The sequence below is a fragment of the Pelodiscus sinensis genome, chromosome 1 (assembly GCF_052426305.1).
Source record: "Pelodiscus sinensis isolate ZL-2025 chromosome 1, ASM5242630v1, whole genome shotgun sequence".
Lineage (NCBI taxonomy): Eukaryota > Metazoa > Chordata > Testudines > Trionychidae > Pelodiscus > Pelodiscus sinensis.
The window spans coordinates 15,356,299-15,383,050 of NC_143052.1; the positions used below are offsets into that span (position 1 = coordinate 15,356,299).

The 26,752-nt window shown below is 41.4% G+C and overlaps 1 protein-coding gene across 2 annotated transcripts in view; it reads left to right on the forward strand.

Annotated features, from left to right (window-relative positions):
• Window positions 1-25,136, forward strand: part of CAMK1D (calcium/calmodulin dependent protein kinase ID) — a 409,667-nt gene extending 384,531 nt beyond the window's left edge. For both annotated transcript variants that reach the window (XM_006117098.5, XM_075926019.2), the window contains exons 8-11: window positions 300-378; window positions 11,573-11,660; window positions 12,583-12,721; window positions 16,085-25,136. In XM_006117098.5, the coding sequence (XP_006117160.2) occupies window positions 300-378; window positions 11,573-11,660; window positions 12,583-12,721; window positions 16,085-16,206 (428 nt within the window). In that variant the 3' untranslated portion in view covers window positions 16,207-25,136. The remainder of the gene's footprint in view (window positions 1-299; window positions 379-11,572; window positions 11,661-12,582; window positions 12,722-16,084) is intronic.
• The last annotated feature ends 1,616 nt before the right edge of the window (window positions 25,137-26,752 follow it).

Sequence of the window (26,752 nt, forward strand, 5' to 3'; positions counted from 1 at the left end):
AAGCACCCTAATGCAGAGTTGGAATGCTCAGTCTATATGTTCAGATTTGATGACTGACTCCTGTGTCTCTCTTATTATTACTCATCTTGCCTATTGGGCTAGTCTTACTAAAGGCACACTTCACTATGATTAAGGCCCTATATGGGGAGCATGGGCAGGGGAAGATAGTCATTGTATCCTACAGAGTGTCCTTGTTTCTCCTCATTTTGAGGGGTCATCCTCATTTTGAGGGGTCATCCTCATTTTTTTCTTTATTTAATTTAATTTAATTTAATTTAATTTAATTTACCTTTTTACAGCTAAAGATTTTATTCGGAACTTGATGGAAAAAGACCCCAACAAAAGATATACCTGTGAGCAAGCAGCCCGGCACCCATGGTAAGCCACTAACACATTACTTCCATTGCAATGACCTTATTGCTGCAGCCCCTGTCTGTGGCCCCTGATTCTCCCTGTTTGTTCCATTGTGTCTGAAATTAGGCCCTGAACTTGCAAAATTGTGATTAACTTTAAGTTTGCCATTGAAATCACTGAATAATTAGATAATTACTGCACTCAGTTAGTTATGCTGCTGCAATGCAGTTGTGCCTGCATGAATCAATGCAGAATTTTGCTAAAACTCAGATTGCATATGCAATTACTGTTAGTTATCTTACTTATATAGCCTTCATCCAAGCCGTTTATGAGCACCTAACAGCCACTGAAGGACTTTACCTCATAGCACCTCTGTGAAACATGGATATATCATCCCCATTTCACAGGTGAGGCATAGGGTAATGATATTTCTACTTTGCATTAAAAAATATATGTTCTTAATGGTGGCTAGCCAATCCACATTACCTAATTCAGGTTAAAATAGCAGTACAAATACAACAACACAGCTAAGAGTTGAAGTTCAATACAAAGCGCCTGCTCAAGTGACTATGACTTTGCATCTGTTTACACCAGCATAAGATCACACTCTTTTTTTGGAAATGTAGACATGTAACTAAGTGACTTGCCCAACATCATGCTTAATGACTTCTTTGTTTCGGTCTTCACCGAGAAGTCTGATGAAGAAATGCCTAACATGGTGAATGCTAGTGGGAAGAGGGTAGGTTTAGAAGATAAAATAAAAAAAGAACAAGTTAAAAATCACTTAGAAATGTTAGATATTTGCAAGTCACCAGGGCCTGATGAAATTCATCCTAGAATACTCAAGGAGCTGATAGAGGAGGTATCTGAGACTTTAGCTATGATCTTTGGAAAATCATGGAAGACAGGAGAGATTCCAGAAGACTGGAAAAGGGCAAATATAGTGCCCATCTATAAAAAGGGAAATAAGGACAACCCAGGAAACCATAGACCAGCCAATTTAACTTCTGTGCCAGGAAAGATAATGGAGAAAGTAATTAAGGAAATCATCTGCAAACACCTGTAAGATAATAAGGTGATAGGGAACAGCCAGCATGGATTAGTAAAGAACAAATCATGTCAAACCAATCTGATAGCTTTCTTTGATAGGATAACAAGTCTTGTGGATAAGGGAGCAGCGGTGGACGTGGAATACCTAGACTTTAGCAAGGCATTTGATATGGTCTCGCATGATGGATTAGATGTGTAATAAGCTGTAGCACAGTTTGCAAATTATGTAGCTTAGATGCATGCTACGTTATCCAATTAGAAAGCATGTTAAGTTTCAATAAGGCTTAAAAGCGATAGCATGGAACATATGCCTAGACTGAAATTCATGGTATTTATGACCTTTCACTGAGGTTCATTTGTTTGTCTACATTTCTTTGTTACTTTAAATTCTGAGACAGAAGAAAAAGTTGAAACAGCAGAAAACTGGGGCTGTAGTGGATTATGATGACTTGCTGATTGGGCACAATGAGCCTCACAGTACCCTGTGTTTAAACGTGTGACTGATGTTGCTTTTATTCATGTATAGGAAAATTATCCCCCACTGCCTAGCAGAAGATTGAGTAATGGTATAGGATATGACCTGATGTTCCTAAATCAGTGCAATGAAAAAATATTCTTCTTGCTATGTTGGTTTCCATTCTGACTGCAATGTCCAAAAATTAGAGTCATGGTTTGCTCCTCTAGTTAATTAATGACTGGTGATGCAGATCAATGAATTGAGAATATATACAAAGCAAGTGATAGTCTTGGAAATGTTGGTATAACAGCACAGAATAATCATAATTGCTGTGCTACATCAGGCAATGACTGCAAGCTCTCAGACTAGCTATAATTACAAACTAGATTGAGACTCAGCCTTTGCAGTCAAAGGGGCAAAAACAAGTGGGGGAAAGAGCAATATATATATTTTCTCACCATAAAAAATAAAACACGAGACATAAAGGATGTCATGCAAATAATGTGGGAAATTGAGATTATTTTTCTTCATCCTCCTAACTATCCACTACCACAAATACATTGCAAATGTACGATATTAGCAAGATCAGTGGCCAGCCTCAATATGAACAAGCAACTTGGAAAAGAAAAAACATAGACCATTTCTCCCGTGTCCCACCAGTAACAGTACTATCAGCTTGTAACAAAAAGGTTATTTTGGAAATGCTTTGTAATTTTTGTGAAGGAAAAACGTGATTTCACAGAATGCAATTCTGAGTCTCAAGAAAAGTGATAGAAGTCAGTATTCCAAATACAGAGTACAGGACCAGGGATGCAACTCCCAGTGGAGAACTGGATGACCTTTAGTATTTCTGAAGGACACATTTTCTAAAACATTATTTCCAAGATACCCAGAATGTACAAATCTAAATCTTGGCCCGGTAACGTTACTGTTGGTTGCTGGACTACAATAAAAAAATTCATGGCAGGACCAACACACAGCTGCTAAGTCCTATCAGTAGAGCAGAAAGAAAAAATATTGTTCTGTTCTTTAGTTTTTGGCTTTTATATGTAGTCCCCTTACTAAAGGGGCCTCTACATTTTTGTGGGAGGATCCTTTGTGCTGCAATATAGTCCTAGAGACTACAACTCCCATGAACCCTTGGGAAATAGGAAAAACCAGGGGCTTGTCCAGGCATTTTGGGAGTGAGAGAGAGGCTCTCCATTTTGGGAGAGAGGACCCAGGCTGCTGTGGAGGAGCCTTTGTCCAGTCCAGGAGTTGTTGTGTTGCAGCTAGAACCTGGGACTGAGAACCTGCGTGGCTTCGATCTAGCAGGCTGCTTCAGGGGCTGATGATTGTCCCTATAGGGGAGAGACTCTGGCTGTGCCTGTGGCTGAGAAGGGCTACATAAACCTTTACACAGAAGGAAACTGTAAGTAACTGGGCTCTTTGGGAAAGTGCTGACTGAGACAGACCTCAGGGATATAGACTAACTATGGGTGCAGCTGTGTTAGTCTGGTGTAGCTGAAACAAAAGACAGAACTACGTAGCACTTTAAAGACTAACAAGATGGTTTATTAGGTGATGAGCTTTCGTGGGTCAGACCCACTGAGGAAGTGGGTCTGGCCCACGAAAGCTCATCACCTAATAAACCATCTTGTTAGTCTTTAAAGTGCTACATAGTTCTGTCTTATGGGTCCAAAGAGAGGCAGAGTGACCAGCCCAATGAACAAGAGCTGCTGGCATCTGGTGGTGCCTGCTCCAGTGGCAGAGGGATTTTTCAGCTGGCTGCTCAGCTTGGACAGACACACACAGGACCTGTACAGTGCTGTCTCCACTCCAGCTGCAGACCTTCAAGTGCACCCACGCAAGCAAGGTCAATTTATCATCTTTAATACTCCACCAGGATGAGAAAAGTAGCTGGAGTTGACGGAAGAGCAGCCCCCACCAACCTTAACACATGGAAGACACTGCCATAAGTATGTCAACTTCAGCTACACTAGTCATTTAGACCCGTGGTGTCCAACACGCTAGCTATTAGCCACATGTGGCTATTTGGCCGATTGGTTGTGGCTAGTGCTACTGCTTCAGAACTGGTTGAACATTATGGACTTAGATCAACCAAGGGGTGGAGGGACTCATGTAGACTAGGCCTAAGAGAGGTGCAGGAAAAGCTTATGGTAAATGTAGCCCAGATTGATAGGGGAACTCCTTTATTTTGGTATTATGCCTAAAATTTCTGTTCAACCAACAAAGTGCCCTGAGTGAGGGGCCTTGAACGGACTCCATGTAGAATTGACCTTCCTCAGAGAGCTTATGTGTGCAACGACATTTTCTTGCTTCTCCCTCCATTTTACATGTTTTATTGTGAGGCCAAGTCTATGGGATTAGCAGCAAGCAATGAGGCAGAAGTTCATCAAATAAAAGGAACTGTTTCACAGAACATATCAGAGTATGACCGTGAACAGAAACATTTAATTATGCAAGAGAAACTGGGGCCAATAAGAAAGGCTTAATTATTTCTGAGACAAGGTAACTGAGATAAAAAATTTTACTGGACTAATTCTCTTGGTGAGAGAAACAAGCTTTTGAGCTATACAGAGATTTTCTTTGGGTCCTAAAGAAGAGCTCTGTGTAGCGCAAAAGCTTGCCTCTCTCACCATCCGAAGTTGGTTCAATAAAAGATATTTCCTCACCCACCTCGTCTCGCTAATATCCTGAGACCAACGCAGCTACAATAACATTCATTGGTTATCTCACTACATTGCCTATACAGATATAGCTCACCTCAAAGTGTGCTTATGACTTTAACTGTCATATCTTTTCAATAAAATATTCCCAAAGAAACAAGCAAATTGAGAAAGCTACGGGCTTGATCCTGCCAAAAGTATGTAAGTAATTTTATGCACCTGAATAATCCCCTTGAGTATGATATAATAATACAGGTGTATTCAGCTACCCATGCTTAAGTGTTTGCAGGATCAGGGCCTAACAAATTAAAATGCCTCTTTCCAAAGATCCATTTTTCAGTACTGTATCTGTTCTTCATATGAACATAAAAACATGCCTGCATTTATACAATGCTTTTCTGTTTATAATCAAATGAACTTGACAGGAAAACAGTATGTTTAAACTCAGAGTTGGCAGGAGAAGTAGGCTAATAATTACAATAAAGTATTGCAAAGGAAACAGCACAATATATAAGCCTTGTTGGTAGAGGTGATTACATCCTGAACTGCATAATCTTCACATTTACACAGTCTTCTCCAACTTAATCTGCAGGTGCTTTATTCTCTTTTTTGCCAGGGTCATTTGTTTTACCGCATACCTCTCACTTAGGATATGTCTACACAGCAACATTATTTTGAGATAACTAGTGTTATTTCGAAATAACTTAGTCCGTGTCTACACAACAGGTAGTTATTTCAAAATAATGTTGAAATATTGTCAAGCTGGAGAACTTCTTACTCCAACTGTTGTTGGTACTCCTGTTACTGCTTGCAAAGTGGGTTATTTTGGGGTTTTGACTGATCTGTGCATTTCGTAATTTTCATTTCTCTCTTATGCTTAAATTTAATTCTTTGAGTAGTGAGTTCTTAACTGCTTAACTGGTCATAGCTTGAGTAATTATCCCTATTGTAATTACTGCTCCTGGAAGTGGCTGGCATGTCCCTTCAGCCCCTGAGAAAGGCAGAGCAGGGAGGTCTCCACATGTTGTCCTTGCCTGCAGACACTACTCCTGCAGCTCCATTGATCAGTAATGGGGAACCATGGACAGTAGAAGCTGAGGGCTCAGTGCCTGTAGATGAGGAGTAGCATGTGGTGCCATGGAGCCATTGCTGTACATGCCAGCTGCTTTCAGGAGTGGTGCACAGCAAGGGCAGGAGTAATTCCACTTCACTCCACTGATCCACCAGTGCCTTAACTCCACTGCTCCACCACCCAGAAGCCATCTCAGTGAAATGGTGCCCAGCCCTGAACCTCTTCATACTCCCAACCTCCTGCCCCAGACGTGAGTCCCCTGCACCCAAACTCCTTCCCAGAACTTGCACCCTGAACCCTCTCCTGGACCCCAATACCCGATCCTGGGCTAAGCCTTGAGCCCCTCCCACACTCCAAACTCCTTGTCCCAAAACCAGAGCCTGCACCCCAACCCTCTTAGGGTTGCCAGGTGTCCGGTTTTGAACTGGACAATCCAGTATTTGAGCTTTCTGTTCGGGAAACAAATTGAGAAAATATAAATGAGAAAATATAAGCGTCCGGTATTTTCTAAATATGATGTAATGTGGATTGTGATGTAATGTCAAGTGTGTCTGGTATTTTTGTTGAAACCATCTGGCAATCCGAAACACTCTACCCCAGCCTGGTAAAAGTGAGTGAGGAGGGGGGAAATAAGAGGGTGGAGTGAGCAGAGTGAAGCCTCAGAGAAGGGGTGGAGCAGGGGCAGGGCCTCAAGGAAGGGGCGGAAATAAAGCAGGGCAAGGGTATTTGGGTTTGAGGTAGATCTTATGATGCACTTAAATTGAAAAAGTGATTTTGTGGTTAAAAAGGTTGGAGACCACTGGAGGAGCATAGGCGCTGGAACTAGAGATGTGTGGGGTGCTTGCCACTCCCCCTGGCATGTGTGGTTTCCATTATGTACAGGGTTGACTATTTGATTCAGTGGCACTCAGCATCCCCATTATAAACATTGTTCCAGCACCCCTGCCTAGGAGAGGAAAGATTGTCCAGTGGTTATAGGGCTAGGTTTCGACTCAGGAGATCTGCATTCGGTTCCCTGCTCTGCCACAGACTTTCTCAGTAACCTTCAACTGCTTTCCTCGCCTCACTATCTGTAAAGTGAAAATATAAGCAATACCCTCCCTTACAAGGGTGCTGTGAGGATAAATCCAGTGAAGACTGTGAGGCACTTAGATACCCTGGTGATGGGGGCCACATAAACACTAGAGGTAGCTTGATTTTCTCCTGCCCATCAGAACCTTGGCCTGCTATTGCTTGGGCCCTTGCAAATTATAATAGTTCCACTATTCCATAAAGAGCTTTGTTCTCAGACAGTGTTATCTGAAGTGTGTAACGGTTCCCTGAAATGGAACCGGAGATGCGTACAAAATAGAATCATAGAATCATAGGACTGGAAGGGACCTCAAGAGGTCATCGAGTCCAGCCCCCCGCTCTCAAGGCAGGACCAAGCTCCGTCTACACCATCCCTGACAGATGTCTATCTAGCCTGTTCTTAAATATCTCCAGAGAGGGAGATTCCACCACCTCCCTTGGCAATTTATTCCAATATTTGACCACCCTGACAGTTAGGAATTTTTTCCTAATGTCCAATCTAAACCTCCCTTGCTGCACTTAAAGCCCATTACTCCTTGTCCTGTCCTCAGAAACCAAGAGGAACAAATTTTCTCCTTCCTCCTTGTGACACCCTTTTAGATATTTGAAAACCGCTATCATGTCCCCCCTTAATCTTCTTTTTTCCAAACTAAACAAGCCCAGTTCATGAAGCCTGGCTTCATAGGTCATGTTCTCTAAACCTTAAATCATTCTTGTCGCTCTTCTCTGTACCCTTTCCAATTTCTCCACATCTTTCTTGAAATGTGGCGCCCAGAACTGGACACAGTACTCCAGCTGAGGCCTAACTAGTGCAGAGTAGAGCGGCAGAATGACTTCACGAGTTTTGCTTACAACACACCTGTTGATACAACCTAGAATCATATTTGCTTTTTTGGCAGCAGCATCACACTGTTGACTCATATTCAACTTGTGGTCCACTATGACCCCTAGATCCCTTTCCGCCATGTTCCTTCCTAGACAGTCGCTTCCCATCTTGTATGTATGGAACTGATTGTTTCTTCCTAAGTGGAGCACTTTGCATTTCTCTTTATTAAACTTCATCCTGTTTACCTCTGACCATTTCTCTAACTTGCTAAGGTCATTTTGAATTATGTCCCTATCCTCCAAAGAAGTTGCAACCCCACCCAGTTTGGTATCATCTGCAAACTTAATAAGCGTACTCTCTATCCCAATATCTACATCATTGATGAAGATATTGAACAGTACGGGTCCCAAAACAGACCCTTGCGGAACTCCACTTGTTATCCCTTTCCAGCAGGATTTAGCACCGTTAACAACAACATGAAGTCAAACTCTTCTGGCTCATCCCTGAACGCTATTTATTTTGGAGTATCTCCAATGGTGTGTGTGTGTGTGTGTGTGTGTGTGTGTGTAAAATCAGAACTGTTCTGTAAAATCAGAACTGTTCTGTTCCTCCAACATTATCCATCACAGCTTACTCTATGTTTCCTGTGATCATACTCTTGAGTATTTCTAAGCAGTATTTGGCCTGTAGAAAGTTTGAATTGGCTGCCTTCAATAGGCGTGAGGGTTCTGAAGATAATACTAGATGAAAGATTCTGGCTCCCATTGTGGGCAGGGAGGGGCAGGCTGAAAGAAACATGTGCTTCCAGTACTTTGCTGAAGAATCATCCAAAAGGGAGTGTATTGGTTTTGTGACACTTACAGGTTTCTATAAAAGCGACGAGGAGTCCTGTGGCACCTTATAGACTAACTGAAGTGTAGGAGCATAAGCTTTCGTGGGCAAAGACCCACTTCGTCAGATGCATGTAGTGGAAATTTCCAGAGGCAGATATAAATATGCAGGCCAGGTTTCTATAAAACTCAGTAATGCTATGTGTAGATAGATAGTAAAGATAGAATTAAACCCCAATTCATGGGTAAAATAATCAGATTAAATAAAATAACATTTGACAAATACATACATTTATTTTGCAAATTTGGGTCCATATTCGGTTATAGTTACTCGAGATGAATGGTCCCAGTAGTCAAGGGAACAACTTATATAGGTGCTACTTGTTATGGCACTAACAACCTGGCCTTCGGTGTTCTTTACTTCTTGAGTACCCTCAGCTTCCTCTGCAAGCACACCTCAGAGGATCAGGCCCTTAATGGATGAGAAAGTTGTCAGACTTGACACACTGGCTTCTCAAGTCTTGGATGTATCCACAAAACAAGCTTCTGCCCACTTCCCTGACAATGTGCTCCATTCCTGGCCCCTCTAGGTTAGTTCAGCTCCTGGGGCTTATTCAGTCCTCCACCTTTGCAATGAGACTGTCGACAGTGATGCCAATTGGTGATGTGTGTGATGCAGACACATCTCCATCCATATGCAGACTAAATACCAATTTGCTCACATGGTCCACCAAAGAGCAGTCAGGTTGTGACAGCTTTCAGATACAGATAGAGAGAGGCCAGATTCAGCCAGTTACCCAGCAATGAAAAGCTCAGTCTGCTTAGGTAAGTCTTGGTCCAGTCCTGTATGATTCTCAGCGCCTCATAGAACTATACTCTATTTCAGACAGGCTACGTCTAGACTGCAGGCTTCTTTCAGAAGAAGCTTTTCCAGAAAAGATCTTCTGAAAAAACTTCTTCCAAAAGAGAGCGTCCACACTGTGAAAGTGCATCGAAAAAGCAATCTGCTTTTTCGAAAGCTAGCGTCCAGACTGAATGGATGCTATCTCACATTTAAGCTATGATTACTATGGACAGAATGGCCACCAGGGCACTTGTGCTTTTTCCTCTTTCCTCTTCTTCCAAAAGAACTCTCTCTCCCCCATCCACACACTTCTGTTTCCAAAAGAGCTCTTTCACAAAAAGGCTTCTTCCTCATAGAAATAAGTTTACCAATGTTGGGAAAACCCTACTGTTCTTTCGATTTTTTTTGTCGAAAGCACGTGATTGCAGTGTGGACGTAAGTGAAGTTTTTTGGGAGAAACGGACGTTTTTCAGAAAAAACTCTGTAGTGTAGACATAGCTACAGAGACCTTAATCATGTTGCTTTTTCTAAGTAGCTTCTGCCTGCATAATTTATTAATGTTTGCAAAGTGCTTTGAGATCCACCAGCTAGAAGAACTGGTATAAGTACAAAGTAGTCTTTTTCTTATTATTGCTATTATTGTACTTTGGGTTGAAAGTTGTCATGCAAGACAATTGCCAGTGCTTACCAAGATATATGGATCTCATTATGTATCTGAATGCCTCACAACACCCTTCTAGGATAGGGACATGCTGTTTATCCCCATTTTACCAATGGAGCAGTTGAGGCACAGAAAGAATAAGTGACTTGTCCAAGGATACATAGTGGTGCTGCCCATGTTTCTAAAACAAAATTGGACAAGCTCAAGTAGGAAGCATACAGTGCTCTTGTCCAGTTTATGAATATATACATTCAGGGAGCACTTTTTTTCCCACCAGCCCTGCAAACAAACGCTATCATGGACTCAACTAGTACCCTCAATGACATTCATGCATGGGGCGTTCATGTCTGGGCAGAGTGTTGCTGAAATTTCTGAATGACTTTGTTTTCCAGTTTGTAACCCCCTTTGTGCTTCTGCTGGGAAAGTAATACAGCTCTCAGTTCTCTGGACCTGTCAGATTTATCAGCATGGAGGATTTCATCCTCTCCAGTTCCTCCCTAATGTCATTTAGCTTCCTAAAAAAACTTTGGGGGCATTGCAACTGGCTCCTGTATTTTTTTCTTTTTGGCTAGTCTGAAAGTTTCTGGGGACTTCATCTGCTACATTTTTTCCAAAGATTGAATTTACTACTGTAACCGTCTAATGAATGTATGAAACAACTCAGGAGGCCAGCCTTTACTTCCTGGTTTCAGCCCCAGGGCATGTGCCAGGCTTTCAGTAGGATTTACCTCTGTCATATGGCATGGTATCTTTGATTCCTGTGATTGCTGTTACAATAGCTCTCCTGGCTTCATGTGTCAGACTCATCCCATATGTAATTCTACTGATCACAAGACAGATGAATTTGTCCCTTTGTGCACAAATATATTATTGATGTAAACACTAGACATTGTATAGGCTGTGTCTTGTGGAGATTGAGCTATCGCATACAGTCCACACTTCTGTGGTAAGAGACTCCATGTTTCTGCTTTACTGAGTGCAAATTTACACTCAGTAGGATGGCCAACTACATACATTTCAGAATGTCAGGAAAATCTCCAGTGCAAATGGAATTCAGGCAGGCTGGAGTTCTTTAGAAAACCGCTACATGTTTGGAGGATAAAATGCTAATCTTACAACTAAACCAGTGATAACAATAATGGGAAGTTAGAAACAAAAATACCTAGAATAGATCATACTTTAAATTCAGTACCTGTAAAATCATGCTTTACACTGACTACTTCTGGTCACTTTTATACATGATCTGAGGGTTAGAAAATGTGACATATAGTGCTAGACTGAAGGAGCTCAATTTATTTAGCTTAATAAACAGAAGGTAAAGAGGTGACTTGATCACAATTTGTAAGTACCTATATGGGGAACAGAAATCTGATGATAGATGGTTATTCTATCTAGCAGACAAAGATATAACAAAAAACAATGGCTAGAAGTTGACACTAGATAAATTCAGACTGGAAATAAGATGCAAATAGGAACAACTTGCTAAAGGTTTTTGTGGATTCCCCATCGCTGGTATGTTTTAAATCAAATTTGGATTTCCTCCCTCCCATAAAAGACCTGCTCTAACTCAAATGGGAATTATTTTAGAGGAGTTCTATGGCATGTGTTATACAGGAGGGCAATATAGATGAGCATAATGGCCTTAGAATATATGAGTCATAAAGTGAGAGGTGTTTTCATTAAAGAATGCTGGTTTGGAGAAAAGCATCTGTAAAATGGTCTCATTTTTCTGTTTCAGGATTGCAGGGGACACTGCCCTCAGCAAGAATATCCATGAGTCTGTCAGTGCGCAGATCCGAAAGAACTTTGCAAAAAGCAAATGGAGAGTAAGTGCAACATTCTCAGGGGGCTACACTGCAAGGGTATGTCTACACTACCCCGCTAGTTCGAACTAGCGGGGTAATGTAGGCATACCACACTTGCAAATGAAGCCCGGGATTTGAATTTCCCGGGCTTCATTTGCATAAACTGGGTACCGCCATTTTTAAATCCCTGCTCGTTCGAACCCCGTGCCGCGTGGCTACACGCGGCACAAACTAGGTAGTTCGGACTAGGCTTCCTAGTTCGGACTAGGCTTCCTAGTCCGACTACCGTTACTCCTCGTGGAATGAGGAGTAACGGTAGTTCAGACTAGGAAGCCTAGTCCGAACTACCTAGTTCGTGCCGCGTGTAGCCGCGCGGCACGGGGTTTGAACGAGCAGGGATTTAAAAATGGCGGTGCCCAGTTTATGCAAATGAAGCCTGGGAAATTCAAATCCCGGGCTTCATTTGCAAGTGCGGTATGCCTACATTACCCCGCTAGTTCGAACTAGGAGGGTAGTGTAGACATACCCCAAGCTATTACCACTCGCCTGTTTTCTAAAGTAGGCACTACCTTCCTATACATGGCATTGCATTACTGTCTTTCAAAGGGATGTAGTCATTTTATTTGTGCCTCAGAATTTTAGGTAGAATAGTACCACTTGCATTAGCTATAGCTGCTGCACTGGGAATTGAACCAGGGAACCTCTAGACCCAAAACTTGCTCACAGAGGAGGCTGTAGGACCCACAGCAATTATATAAGTGCCACACACTGGAAGCCAGAGTTACAGGCTCAAGGCTTAAGAAGGGCTTATTTTATTTTCTCTGTATCTAGATTATAAAAGAATAACTCCTAAAAGCTATTTTAAAAAAATGTGTATCTGACAGTTCTGAAAGAAAAGAATACATTCACAACCATGTGTTTGTGTGGTTTTTTTTCTTCCCAGCAAGCATTTAATGCCACTGCAGTTGTGAGACACATGAGAAAGTTACATCTTGGCAGTAGCTTGGACAGTTCAAATGCAAGTGTGGCAAGCACCCTCAGCCTGGCCAATCCGCTTCCCGATGGAACAACCAGAAAAGATTGTAAGTACATGACAGCAAAGGAACAGTGCTTCCAACTCCTAGCAGGGTACAGGTGATCAATCAGCAGTCATCCTTCGTTGCTCTATCCCGCAACGTGTGAAAGCAACTCTGCTTTCCTCCTATCAGCTCTGTTCAGCCCAACAAATTTGACCCTATAATATTTTCACTTTCCCTGGGGGAAAAAAGACTAATTTCTGATTGGTTGTTATATTTATACCTTGGCTGAACCACTGGAAGTGGCAAATCATCTCTAATCTCAGTGAACACAAATCCCTTTTATTTTAGCAGAAGGCAGACCTCTTACACCAAGACCAGATTTGGCCCAGCATCTTGATTGTTATATATTATGACTGATATTTCAAAGCTGTCTAAGGGATTTGAACACCCAACCTATATACTTTTCTAAATGTCAGAGGTAGCAGCCGTAGGGATTATTTGGGAGAGTGCAGAGTTTCCTTTACAATGAAGTTCTTTCTCATCCCTACTCTTTGACCATTGATTTATTCTTCCTGGCTCACGATCTTTTGTGGCATATACATCACAAAAAGCCAATTAAACTGGGGATATAAACATAACTATTAGTTCAGGACCTATTAAATGGAGATTTAAGATGTGGAACTGAATAGGCATGCTAATGGCTTCTTAGACTGCAAGTTACTGCTCAGTTTCAGTGAAGGCTTAATTGGCTCCTTCCACAGCAACATGACAGAGTGTTTGATTCACTGTACTATGTTGTATATGGAACTGTATGTTTAGTCCTTAACTTTTGGGCCAGATTTTGGCTGACCCTGTTTTCTCCCCTTCCTCCTCTACCCACTACCATGCACCTCCTTGCAAATTCCTTCCACATCAGTTCCTGAATGCAAGGAAGTACACGGGGTCTCGGTTAAAAGACGTGACAGCCCCAGTTCTGGCGTGCACTTTGGAAGCACTCCTACTGCTTCAGCCAGAATGCCTGCAAGGACTACAGCTGCTGCCAAACCCCTCTGCTTCACTCCCCTACCCAACTCAAGCAATGTTTTAGCCAAAATATAGCCCATTCCATTTGCATTTCAGGCATTGTAGCAATTCATGCAGATAATCTTTATTGGTGGAAATATATCATACTAAAAACCTTTTTGCCTGGAATACATCACTCCAGCCTAGTGCCACGTGCTCCAACAGCCTATGGGAAAGCATTGATTTTCTCCCAGGTGGTCTTCTTAAATCACCCAGCTGACACCTGAATATGAATAATATGCAGCCTTTTATCTACACATCACTTCAACTGTGGAGCTAAACCTTTTTCACTATGGTAGATAATGCAGCAGGGAGCCTGTTTCATGAAGACCTGAGATTTTATTATGAGTCTGAGTATAGTTACAAATGCAGGACCTAAGGCCCAGAGAATACGATTGCAATTGCTGGTTTGACTGTTAACCTCAGATAAGGGAAAATTAAACTATCAAAGCCTCTGACCTCATGTGGGTTTTGTTTTATTATCATGAGGAAATCATTGTTACAAGGGGTGATGAATGAGAGGATGAAACCAAGAATAAAACCCACTTAAAACTGTTGCAAATGCTAAGATAACCCAGTACAATACATGGCAATGCAATGCTACAAAATGATGGATTAAGCAGCCAAGGACATTAAGAGTGAACCAGACATGCTGAGCTGGTTATATTTGTAGGTCAGCTGGAATTTAAAGCAGAAAAGAATGACAAGATTCTCTAGCATCCCAAAATGAATACAATCATAGAATCATAGAACTGGAAGAGACCTCAGAAGGTCATCAAGTCCAGTCCCCTGCTCTAGGCTGGACCAATTCCAACTAAATCAACCCAGCCAGGGCTTTGTTAAGCCGAGACTTAAACACCTCTAGGGATGGAGACTCCACTACTTCCATAGGTAACCCATTCCAATGAGAGATCTTACTAGTGAACACACAATGAATTAAAGAGAACAGTTGAAGGGAATGCAGCAAGTAATGGTGGAACCCCCAGGGGACTGCAAATACAACTAGAGAAAAAAAGGGAAAGTTTATACATCCAATACAATCTGCAGATCAGCTCGTTTCTGGGAAAAATGAATCTCTCTGAAGTGCTCTTTCCTTCCTCCTTCTTTCTCATTAGTTATATTTGGGAAAGAATTTCTTATTTGGAAAAAGTAATGTGCAGCTGCAGACAGATGTACAAGTAAGTTAAGTGACTTGCCTATAGTCCCACACTTAGTGAGTGACTAAAGAAAACCCAAGGTTCTTTCTGCTTCATAGATACGGGGCTTTGTTCCCCTTTCACTTTCGTTCAAGTGAATCAGGAATAACTGCACTCAAGTGAATGGCTTTTACTTTATACAACAACAAGAGAATCCAAGATTTTCATGGCAACCAAACTTTAATTCACAGGCAGACAGTGTCATGCATTAGACTCTCTCCAATTCACTGACCAGTCTTGTTTCAAACAATACCTCCAAAGTGCCTCTCAATCAGTGCCTCCAAAGTTAGTTCTCTGTTGGAATTCAGGAGGCAAGTCTTGCTAACTATATGGGTTCTATCATCAGAACATAAGAATGGCCATACCGAGTCAGTCCAAAGATCCATCTAGCCCAGGATCCTGTTTTCCGACCGTGGCCAATACCAGGTGCCCTAGAGAGAAAGAACAGAACAGGGATTCATCAAGTGATACATCCCCTGTCTCCCATTCCCAGACTGGCCAAACCAATTACACAAACATACTTAGAGGGTCATGTTCACATTGCAAAAATCCTGTGCGCTGAGTGAATACCAGGAAAACTGCTATTTAGCAGCTCAAGGCCATCGTCCCTAACAGTTCCACCTTGTGATGTGCAGCCACAAACCACATATAGAGCCAACTAGAGATGTAAAGGGTTAACCGGTTACCTAGTAAGCCTGCCCCTTTACCAGCCAAGGGCTTTCATCTAGGCTTACCTTGTAATGAAAAATGTATAGTTGTCTTTAACTCACCCATCAAAAAAACAATTATGCTGGAGTAGTACATTTCTGGAGGGCTTTTTTAAATCAAAGAACTTTTTATTATAAAAGATATATTCACTTTTTAATCAAAAATATAGCACCGTTCTAAATTAAGTGTCTGCTATACAGAGAATATTTCCTTCCTGGTGCATGCATGAAACTCCTATTAATATGAATGGGAGGAACTGCACATGGAACAATGGGGAAAATGTGCCTCATTAAATCCACAACTGTTACTTCATCCCTGCAGGACAGATGAGAAAACCATGCTGATTGTCCTTCCAGTGGTCGTCCCCTTTCTGCTTTATAGAATGGCTCTGGTCATTTCTGGCTCAGCTAATAAAAGTACTAACAGTTTGCTCATCAGTTTTTTCTGGCTTTCCTTTTAGGTATGTCCCCATCTGCTCTCTGTAGTTTTGTTTCATCTGCTTCCTCGGGTATTTCTGCAGTAGGAGGAGAACGGAGACCCAGGCCCACCACAGTAACAACAGTGCACACAGGGAGTAAGTGATCAGAGGCAGAGGATAGAGACGGGAAAGCCATCAGGTCAAGCGTACCTACTCCGAATGATTTCATCCTGTTTTGTGCACTCGGCGAAGGACTAGAAGAGAGAAGATTTTTTATGGCCATATTTTATACTGCAATTCTGAAATGTTTCATTTACCACAAACTGCAATGTCTCCAGGAGGAACGGATCTAGCAGTCTCTGGTGCTGTATATATGAGTCTAGCAATGTTCTAACTAACAGACGCTCATTCTTTTCCCCGGTGATTTGCTTTCTTCTCAGTGTAGCTAACAGTATATGTTGTATTTTTCCATTAACTGAAAAGGACTCTGCTGGATTAATTAAATAGAGGTAATTTTTGAGAATTAGATTTTTTTTTCTTTTAGCAAGTACTTTCAGTCACATCCCTACTTTCAGTTTGCTGAGGGATAAATTACTTCTGTAGGTAGAGATTTGCATTAACCTTACAAACAGGAGGATTTGAAAGGCATGCAATTTTTAACTCCTAAAATTAGACTGTAAACCTGTCAGATCTTGCAGTGTCATTACACTAAAACAATCTGCTTTCCTTCTCTTTCTCCTTCTTGGAAACAATGGTGAGTTGGTTGAAAACAACCAATTATGAGGTGCTGTGAACCAGCAACCCTCATTGATTTTGAAGGAAGTGGAAAAGTTCTATGCTAGGAGCAGCTAGTATGTGAGAAAATATTATGCCTCATCCTGCAGCTCTTATAACCTTGCAGCTCATCAGTAAGGTCACCTAACTAGGAGTGAGGAGAGCCTTGGTAATTTTCCCATCTCTGCCACTGACTCACTGCTTGCAATTTGGGCAAGTGACTTGGGTCACCATTTCCACATGTGGCCTCTGGGTACCTCCAGTTTGGGACCTGTTAATTGAGAGCTGGTGAGCACTGCAACCCACTGACTTCAGCTGAAGTTATTGGCAGCTCAGCACAAGGCCCCAGGTGCCCGGAGCTGGACACCAAAAATCAGAAAGTGTTTTTGAAAGTGTTGGTCTTAAAAAAACCCAAATCTTCTGTGCCTCAGTTTTCCCATCTGTAAAGTGGAGTTAATACTACACACTACAGCATGGGCACAACCTGACTTTCACTGCAGCATGTAAGCTACCTGCACCTTACACCACTGCAGGCATGGACAAAGCTGTAAAGAGTGGCACTGTTACTGCTTTATCATAAGAGTTTTAGATATTCTTGAACAGAAGAGAAAGCCCACTGCACTTATGAACATTGTGACACATGTTCAGATCTCTACAATCATTCCCAGATTTGAGTTTTCTTCCTGGAGGAGAAAAAGTAAAAGGGGCGTTCCTAAAAATCAGAAATATTTAAGTACAAGTTGAATCTCTCCAGTCTGGTATCCTTGGGATCTGACTGGTGCTGAACCAGAGAATTTTCTGTACCACTGGAAGGTCAATATTGTCTAGCAGGATTACCAACACTTCCATTGCTTACGAGGCTTTTAGAAGATATTTAGGAGTAAATTAGAGCTAAACTGCAGCACAGAACCCTGAGAACCAGGGCTATGTCTAGACTACATGCCTCTTTTGAAAGAGCCTCTTTCGAAAGAGAGCGTCTAGACTGCACATTGAACTTTCGAAAAAGCAGCTTGCTTTTTCGAAAGAAAGCATCCAGTGAGTCTGGATGCTCTCTTTCGAAGAAGCCCTATTTACATTGAAGAACACCTTCTTTCGAAAGAGGAACTTTCGAAAGAAGGCATTCTTCCTCGTGAAATGAGGTTTACCGCCATCGAAAGAAAAGCCGCGTTCTTTCGATTTAATTTCGAAAGAACGCGGCTGCAGTCTAGACGCAGGTGAGGTTTTTTCGAAAAAAACCCTGAGTCTGGACACAGCCCAGGAATGGTGTCTGTAAACAGACTTTATGGGAACATGGGAAACTTGGCCACACCCATGATAGGTGGACATCTGGCTAACTAAAATCATGCCAGACCATGTATGAAGCCAGACCAGATGGTGCCAGACTAGAGAGTTTCAACCTGTTTTACTAGCTTCCTGTACCCCAAATATATCCAACTCCACAGGGAGGCAAGAATCATTTTTTCTTAAACTATTCTGTTACCACATCCATCTCAGTTGTCTCTAAATAATTTGAAGAAACAGTCACAGACCCATCTGAGCGTGTACAGCCATTGTGAACATGCTACAAGAAGCCATGACATTTACCTTTTATTGAGATTTCAAAGACGTAAGGTGAATTCCTGCCCCCATTGAAGTTAGTGGGAGTTTGCCCATATGCCATTGCATTAGCCATTTATAAAGATATTATGTATAATAGATCTCAGTTAAGTCAGTATTAATCTATACACCATTTTCAGTCTAGCGGTTTGGAGCATGATTTAACTACTTTCCTACAGATGTTCCCCAAAACCCCATATCATAGGGTATGTCTACACTACCCCTCTAGTTCGAACTAGGAGGGTAATGTAGGCATACCGCACTTGCAAATGAAGCCCGGGATTTGAATTTCCCGGGCTTCATTTGCATAAGCGGGGAGCCGCCATTTTTAAAACCCCTCTGGTTCGAACCCCGTGCAGCGTGGCTACACGGGGCTCGAACTAGGTAGTTCGGACTAGGCTTCCTATTCCGAACTACCTAGTTCGAGCCCCGTGTAGCCGCATTGGCTTCATCCCATTGAAATCAGTCAACCTACTCTGATTTTCATCAGTTCAGGATCTGGCCCAACTTGTGCTAGTGACATACCAGAATAGTGATATGCCTACTCAGCTTTTAATACAGCAATTGCTCTTCAAAGAGGTTGTTTGGCTCCATTCTCAAAGCAAAATCAAAAATCCTCAGCCTTTCATTTCTAAGAAACACATTAAAATAGTAGAAACTGGTCTTATTGAAGTCAGCTGTAAAACTTCTTTGGCTTTGGTGGGACAGAAACCTGCTCTAGATTTAGTGGACAGGAATAGCTGTCAATGCTGCAGGACCTCACAGAGATAAGACAGTCTTATCCAAAAACCCACAATATCTAAAACTGGATTATGCCCCCAACATACAATGTTTAGCATTTAGGGCCTTATTCATATTCATGCTAAGATCTCTTTACACTTCTCTGGCAGCGTAAAAGGAGATTAAAGTGGCTGTAATGGAATTTATGCCTATTATACGGACCATTCATGCTGCAAGGCTGATATAAAGGGACCTTAATTTAGGTAATAATAAGGTCTTACAGGCCTTAAGTTATCTAAAAACTTCTTTTTCCTCATAAATTCAGTTGGCCAGATTCTGATCTTAGTTGTACCTATGTAAATATGAAGACACTTGATTTTTAATCAATGGAGTTACATCACATTTACACTGATTTAACCAAGAATTTGGCTGCAGCATATAAATGATGCTCAAGCAGTCCCCATTTGCATTCTTTTTTAACATCATACCGAAGTTTCTGGTTTTTGGTTTAGTTGGTTATATCAATCAGAATATGGGATGGTCCAAATTTGTCTTGCAAAAATAAAATGTTTTCCTTTTGCAAAATAAAGAGGAATGACATGCAAAGACAAGCCCACTGCAAGAGTGCACTTCCTCAGTTGGTCAGTCTACAACACCTCTATGCTGGACATTACATTTTGCTTTGGCTTTTCAATAGTTTCCACTTCTTCTAAATTGGAAATCAGATTTGTCTTAGTGTTACTGGTATTTCACAAGAATGGGATCATTTTATTCTCTCTTTATTTGGACTAGTACCTTAAGAAAAGGAATGGAAAACAATACAAGAAAAATGTTTCTTTCTACAAGAAGTCGAGGAGATGGAAAGCTTTTATTTCTCAAGAATTGTGGCTAAAGATCTGACAGGTATTTGTGGGGAGGAGAGGGCAGAGATTTTTATTGTCATCAATTCACTAAGGATCTATCCCTCTTCAGAGCCAAATCTTCTGTCTAGCAACAGATGTAACTCAGTAGACTACACGCCAGCCTGGCCTGCCAGTTGAATTCTAAACCAGTGTTATAAATGAGTGCAAAAACGAACAGCGTGTAATCAGTGTAGGTGGGTGTGAGATATGATAAGAAAGCACTGCTGGTTATTTTCCAGGGGGCCATTTCATCAAACCATTAGTGGTTCACTTATTGCATGTGGTCTCCATCTCATTTGCCCAGGAGTTCTCTTAGCTTTATTTGTTTAAATGGCACCACCGGTTTTTGTTTTGTTTAATTTTTTTCCCTGTGACTCCCACCTTCTAGTCTTTACTTGCAGCCTTGATTGTTGAATTGTTACCTCCAGAGTCACAGTTCTCATTTCTGACACCAACACCGATGTTCCTGTCAGGAGAACATAAACCTAACCTAGCTAACACGAGTAGCCTGCAAGAGAATGCTGATTGCAGTCTGTCTAGGAACTTTGAGACTGAATATCAGCTCTGCGGTATCTGTACCATACCTGCTGATTTTGCATTTGGCTTTTTTTCCTAAAGCAGCTTAGATTTCCCACTGGATTGCCTCCTGAAAGACAAACTGGATATTGAACCTGGTGCACAAGCTCTCAAGGAAGCAGGTGAATGAGAAAATACTGACTGTAGCAGAGGAAACTCACCCTCCCCGATTATGCTTTAATTATTGCTGGGCTGGTAACATCTCTTCAGCATTGATCACAGTCATGGAGGTGCCATCAAACTACTCGGTTCAGAAAAGCTTTATTATTTTACCTTCTTCTGGTTGTTAGGACAGTGGACTGAAATGTAAAAAAAACCTAAAACAAAAACAAAAAACTAAAACAATAGACACTGTTTCGGTCCTGCTAAGGATTAAATGATAAAGTAATGTATATTCTGTGGAGAAAAAATAGAGTTTTCAGGTAGTTCCAAAACCAGAAATTAAATGGGGACTTAACATTGAAGCCAGCTTGGAAAAAAAGAGGTATATCCTCTGTTCCATGTATTACCTGGGTTTGTTTTGCTGTTATTGACAACAGTTGTATCTGTAAGGAGTTTCTCTCCTAAACAGCCCTGGATTTGTTTTCTGCATGCCATGTTTATGCCCTCACTGTCAGTTGCCCTGGTGGTAATTGTGATGTCACAAGTGAAGCATTAGGCACAAGAAGAGCCATATAAGTACCTTCATAGAAAAAATTGGGGCACTTGACTGGCTGGGGCTTGTTATGGGAATCTCAGCACTGGGGTGAAACTCAGGGAGAAAGGAGCTGCAAATTGACAGAGTAGCATTGGATCAATTTCTCTATTGCCATTCCAGCTTCACACACTGTGAGTGGTGTATTCCTCCTCCATAGAAGAGTGTGGTAGATGGGTTTCCATGGTTACAGACCAATGGCTTAGCCTGGCTCCACCCCACCTTGCCCAATCCTACCTGTCAAAGCTTTTTGCAGTCTGTGGTGCAACTGTGTGATGCACAAGGGATATATTATACCACAGAATCACACCCTTCCTACTGAATCGGAGTCCTCCATTGCCTGCAGGAAGGGCATGGGTATGTATGGACGAAGGGTATCTTGCCCTGCAGGATAAAGCAGGAAGAGCAGATGAGCTATGAGGAGACAAAACCCTGTTCAAGCCCAGATAGCTTTAGTCATTAACAATCAGTGAGAAATTTTTCAACAGAAGTGAATAGCGAAGTGGATCTATAATTAGGGAAATTCAGATTTCCATCTCCACTTGCCCAAGAATATCTGTCTTGTGCAGAGTTGGGCAAATGCTGCAAAACACTGGGTTGTATTTCTAAACAAACAGAATTTCGACTTTGCAGATACTCCAGAGACCCAATGGATTAGTTAGACTGTTTGTAAAGAGAGACCATGGAACCCCCAGTTGAGCAAGATATAAACACACGTGCCTAACTTTAAGCACTTTTGACTTCCACTTGACATTCAGAGGACTCATCATATGCTTAAAGTTAGGTCTGTGCTAATGTACCTTCTGAATCAGGGCTTCAAAGTGTTGTTTTGCCAGACATATCACTTCCTGGGACTAGTCATACACTTCAAGCTGGACACGTGCTGAAGTACCTGGTTGAATTGAGCCTAAATAAATACCAGAGACTATTCATCGTAAGGGAATTTTGTATTCATTATCATGACCATTCGTAACCAAAACCAGATTCTAAGAAATAAGCCCATTCATCCAAAGAACAGAAACAGATCTTGTGATTTGGGTGTCTAATCAAAAGTGTCAAAATCAAATGCAACAGAATGCTCACTAATGCAAAATATTATCCAGCCAGTAATTTCAAGTAACAGATATATGAGGAAATTACAATCTGCAGGTACACATTTGGGGAACAAAAATTCATCTGGTAAATTATTCAGTAGAATATTATTCACCCAACAGAAGTTTTATGTGATCCCTCTAAATTATCTCAAGATTCCAGTACAGTTGTATCTTACCCTTAGATTCATGTCTACTAGACAATTTATTTTGTGTGTTCAGTATTCCCTTGATGTAATCATTTAAATTTAATTCACAGATATTTAAAAGTTTGCCCCAAGATATAAATTCCTCTTTTGATTTAATTTAGGATTGTATCCATATGAACTACATTTGTAATTAATCATGTGAGCCTCTTAATCTCAGATGCTATTTTTTCAGGACCCTATTTAACAAAACAGCTGATCAGTGCATTGATCTTTGTTTTCTATTAGCAAACAGAACAGCCAGACTCACAGTGCCTACATTTTTCCATGATAGAGGGTGAAAATAGGGCATGTGAAAATCACTGCTAAACTCACAATGATATGAAAACGTCCAATTAATGCATGATACTGCACTGCATGTATTAAATTGTACTATTTCTACATTTCCCACGCCTTTCCTTTAAACATATTTTGGACCCAATCCCCCGGGGTTTCTTTTAAGTTTTGTTTTGAAATTACTATATGTATCTGTAACTCGAAATCTATCATTATCTAGTGCTAACTGCAAAAGCTTATATTTTGTGAACCAAACACTGCAAAGCCTGAGAGTGTATTTTATCCTTTTACTAAATGCTGTGCAGTTTTTTAAGGGAAGATTTGCTATCTATAGGGGCTTCATTCTACGCACAAGTCAGTTACACTTGTCTTGGTGCAGGGAAATCAAACTTTTTTTGTTTGTCTTCACATATTCTTAAAAATTATCTGCAACTAAAATCCCTCTGACTGTATCTACTCCACAGCAAGGGCTGCCAAGCAAATACGTTCGTATATCTATGTCTCCATGCTTTAAGATAACATCAACATTTAGACTGAAATGTAGATTTGGTCAATTCATATTTTCCCCCTTTTCCTTAGAAGCTTTTTGCATTTGGCTTTTGCAGATCTGTTGCAGAAGGCTTTGTTAGTGTGGCCCAAGCCAGTTGCTGAATATTTTAAAGTCATGCTGTATCCAGAGCGCCAAGTGTCAGAACTTTTTCTTTTTAGTTAAATTCAACCCATTGCGCACCAGGCATGCAAGCCTGTATTTGTCAACAAAAGAGTTCAAACTTCTTTTCTGTACTACCTGGAAATGATTCTTGTCTTCTCTTCTGTTGATTGGTCTCCATGAATTCTTGACTCGTGATTTCTTTTTCTGAGGCTGGACAAGAGAGAGGATAGGTGGTCATACAGCGCTCTCTGTAACAATACTAGAACGGCACTCAAGTAATCAGCTGAGAATGCAATTTTCCTGATTGCTCAGTATTTGCTCTTTATATTACAGAAGAGTCAGATATTACTGAAAGCTCAAAATCCACAGAGCCAGCTGAGAGCTATGAAATTGCTTAGGTGGGTTCAATCATTCCTTCACACTCAAATCCCAGCATGCTTGTCAGGGGAATTTTAGCAAAAGCAAGGCTACAGTGATACAGGGAATGAGTTTAAAGCTTTTTAGCTATTTTGAGAGTTCTGGGTGGGATTTCTCCTGCCTTTGCAGCCCTGCACGGAGGCTGACTATAAAGCATAATTCCTCCTCCGTGCTTTTGGTGTTAGCATCACAAGGCTGAAGTAGGAGTTACTCTTCCCACTTCCTGAAAGGGTGGAGGAAGGGGTGAAGGCAAAGGGTTAAGCTGTGACTCTGCCCTCTGCATCAGCCCACAGAGCATTGGGCAGCATGTTGGACCTTCTGCAAAGTCTGTGTTCAGCAGAGAACTCCAAGCACATGGAGATGTCTCACTGAAGTCAACAGAATGTGTGTGCCCTAAAAGGGAAGCACGTGCTTACATGCTTTGTAGAATCAGGGCCTAGTGTAGAGAGATGTGCTGCTGCACTATGCACACAGATGAAGTCCTCAATTAGAATCCTTTCCCCATCACCTTCTATACCCTCCACGCAGAGCCTGGGGTCACAAGTATTTACCTCCTCTTTATTCCGGCCTTGTTTTTGCAGCCCTGACATCCCACATAGTGGAGCAGAACATCAAACCAGTTAATTAGCTCAGAGCAAGTTACGAGGTGTCTCGTGTTTCTGCTTGTCCAGGCCCAGTGACATTCCTCTGAGTCTTTGCTTCTGGGTGGGAAGCAGCATTTCTGTATTTTATTATTTATTTTTAACATTTGGCTTGGGAAGAAAAAACCCAGCCTGCCCAGAGGGAAATTGGAATGAATTTCCAAAATAGCACTTGACTGCAGAACATCTCTTGGTTTATTTTTACAAAGATGCGAGCATGTTTGATTAACCAAAAAAAAAAAAAATGCTTACAATCTTAATCCAGGAATGTCAGTGTGCCTATTATTACAGGTCTTGTGAGTGAAACAATTTCATACCAACATCCTTGTCCAAATGAAGGGAAATAGTGTATTTACTCCATGCATGTACTTAAGGCATTGCAAAAAGTTGAACCTGCGTAATGGGTTTGCGAATCTGCAAATTGTTAATGGGGCTATATCGCAAATGATTCTCTGCCTTGACAATCATGTATACATATCAAGATTTCTATCATAATGATAAGTGAAAGGGATGATTAATTGTTTTCCTCCAATAAATCCAATTAAATCACCAAGATCTGAAGAGTCTTACTATTTTTAGATATGCTAATCCTGCATGTGTGGGAGAGGAAGAGAATTGTATGGCTAAAATGGTTATATCATCTCAGTAGATGTCACAGGAGATCAGCACCATTATTCCCATTTTACAGTTTGGAAATCTGGGGGGTAAAGTGACTTGATTAAGGCTACTCAGCAGGAAAGTAGCAGAGCTGAGACTAGTCCCAGCGTTGCTTGAGTGGAATGCCTATGCTCTATCTGCTAGACAACAGTTACTGCTGTAGCAACAAAATTTTAATGCATAAGAGGTGAAATTTTGTGAACAAATATTTCCAAAAAAATCATGCTATTTTCTTAGCCTCCCCTTAAAGCTAGAGCCTTAGTTAGTGCAAATCACTAATGTTCCAGTGACTTCAGTGGACTTGTCCTGATTTACAGCAGTGAAGGATCTAGGCCAGGGTTTCTCTGGTGCATTGAACAGGTATTAATTATTAGGATCACTCAGTCATGCAAACTAATGAGTCAATCATTCTAAATACCTGGTTCTTTCAAATCCCACTCAGTTCAAACAGACCTACAAGCAATGGAAAAAACAAAATGATCTATTCCATCTCGTCAATATGGGATGGGATGCTGAAAAGAGGATAGATTATTTATTAAATGCTCTTGAAACGTTATTGTTTTATTTGCTATTGAAATAACACCAACCCTGTGCTAGGTACTGAAGGGGAGAACAAATAAGAATTCAAGATCATTGCCCCAAAATTATGTCTTCTGCTATATATTTGAGAGAATTTGTGTGAGTCTCTGTTTGTCTGTGTGTGTGTGTGTCTGTCTATTCAAGATTTTCTCCTAGGAGTTAGGACCACCAAAATCAATATGCAGCTTCTTCCTATCATAACTTAAAGCAAGGTAAAGGTTCGGTTGTGCCAGGACAGTGGAATGTGCCTGGAATGGGATTGCTTCTCATAAAACCATATGGAAAAGAGACTGAATCACCAGCCAGGTGAAAGGGGCTAGTTGGCAGCACTCCCCCTTTCCTGTACTGCTCCAAGCCCCAATGCACCCTGGGGCTGTTCCCATTCACCAGGGAACAAGGGGAAATCACACAGTTTGCTGCATTCCTAACTCTGGTTGGGGAGCACATTGGGACCTCCCCCAACAGGGAGATATGCACCTTTCCCCGCCTGTGCCTGCTGGAGCTGCAGTAGCCATGAAGAGGCACTTCACCTGGCACAAACTACAGTGGTTTATAAAGTGATTTGTCCCTTTGGAATTTCCATGCCAGTGTGGTCTGCATCCTATGCTTTCAGCTATGCCCCTTGCCAACAAGGCATGCCGTATTCAGTCACTTCTACAGCGGTCCTAAATAGCTCACTGTGAGGTCCAGTGCAGCATTGTTTAAAAAGATCTGTGCTGTCATTTGAAATGACTATATAATGCAAGGGACTATGGTACTGCAAAAAGGGGCTTATTTAAAGGAATGGTATCTCCCATGTATCTCTGTGACAGTTTGTCCCTCAAATATCTCTTCAAGCCACGATGGGAACCAATGACCTCTGACAGAATGCCATGTTAGAAGATGCTAGATCGAAGCCCCCAAGGTGCCTCTCGTGAGATCAGTGATGA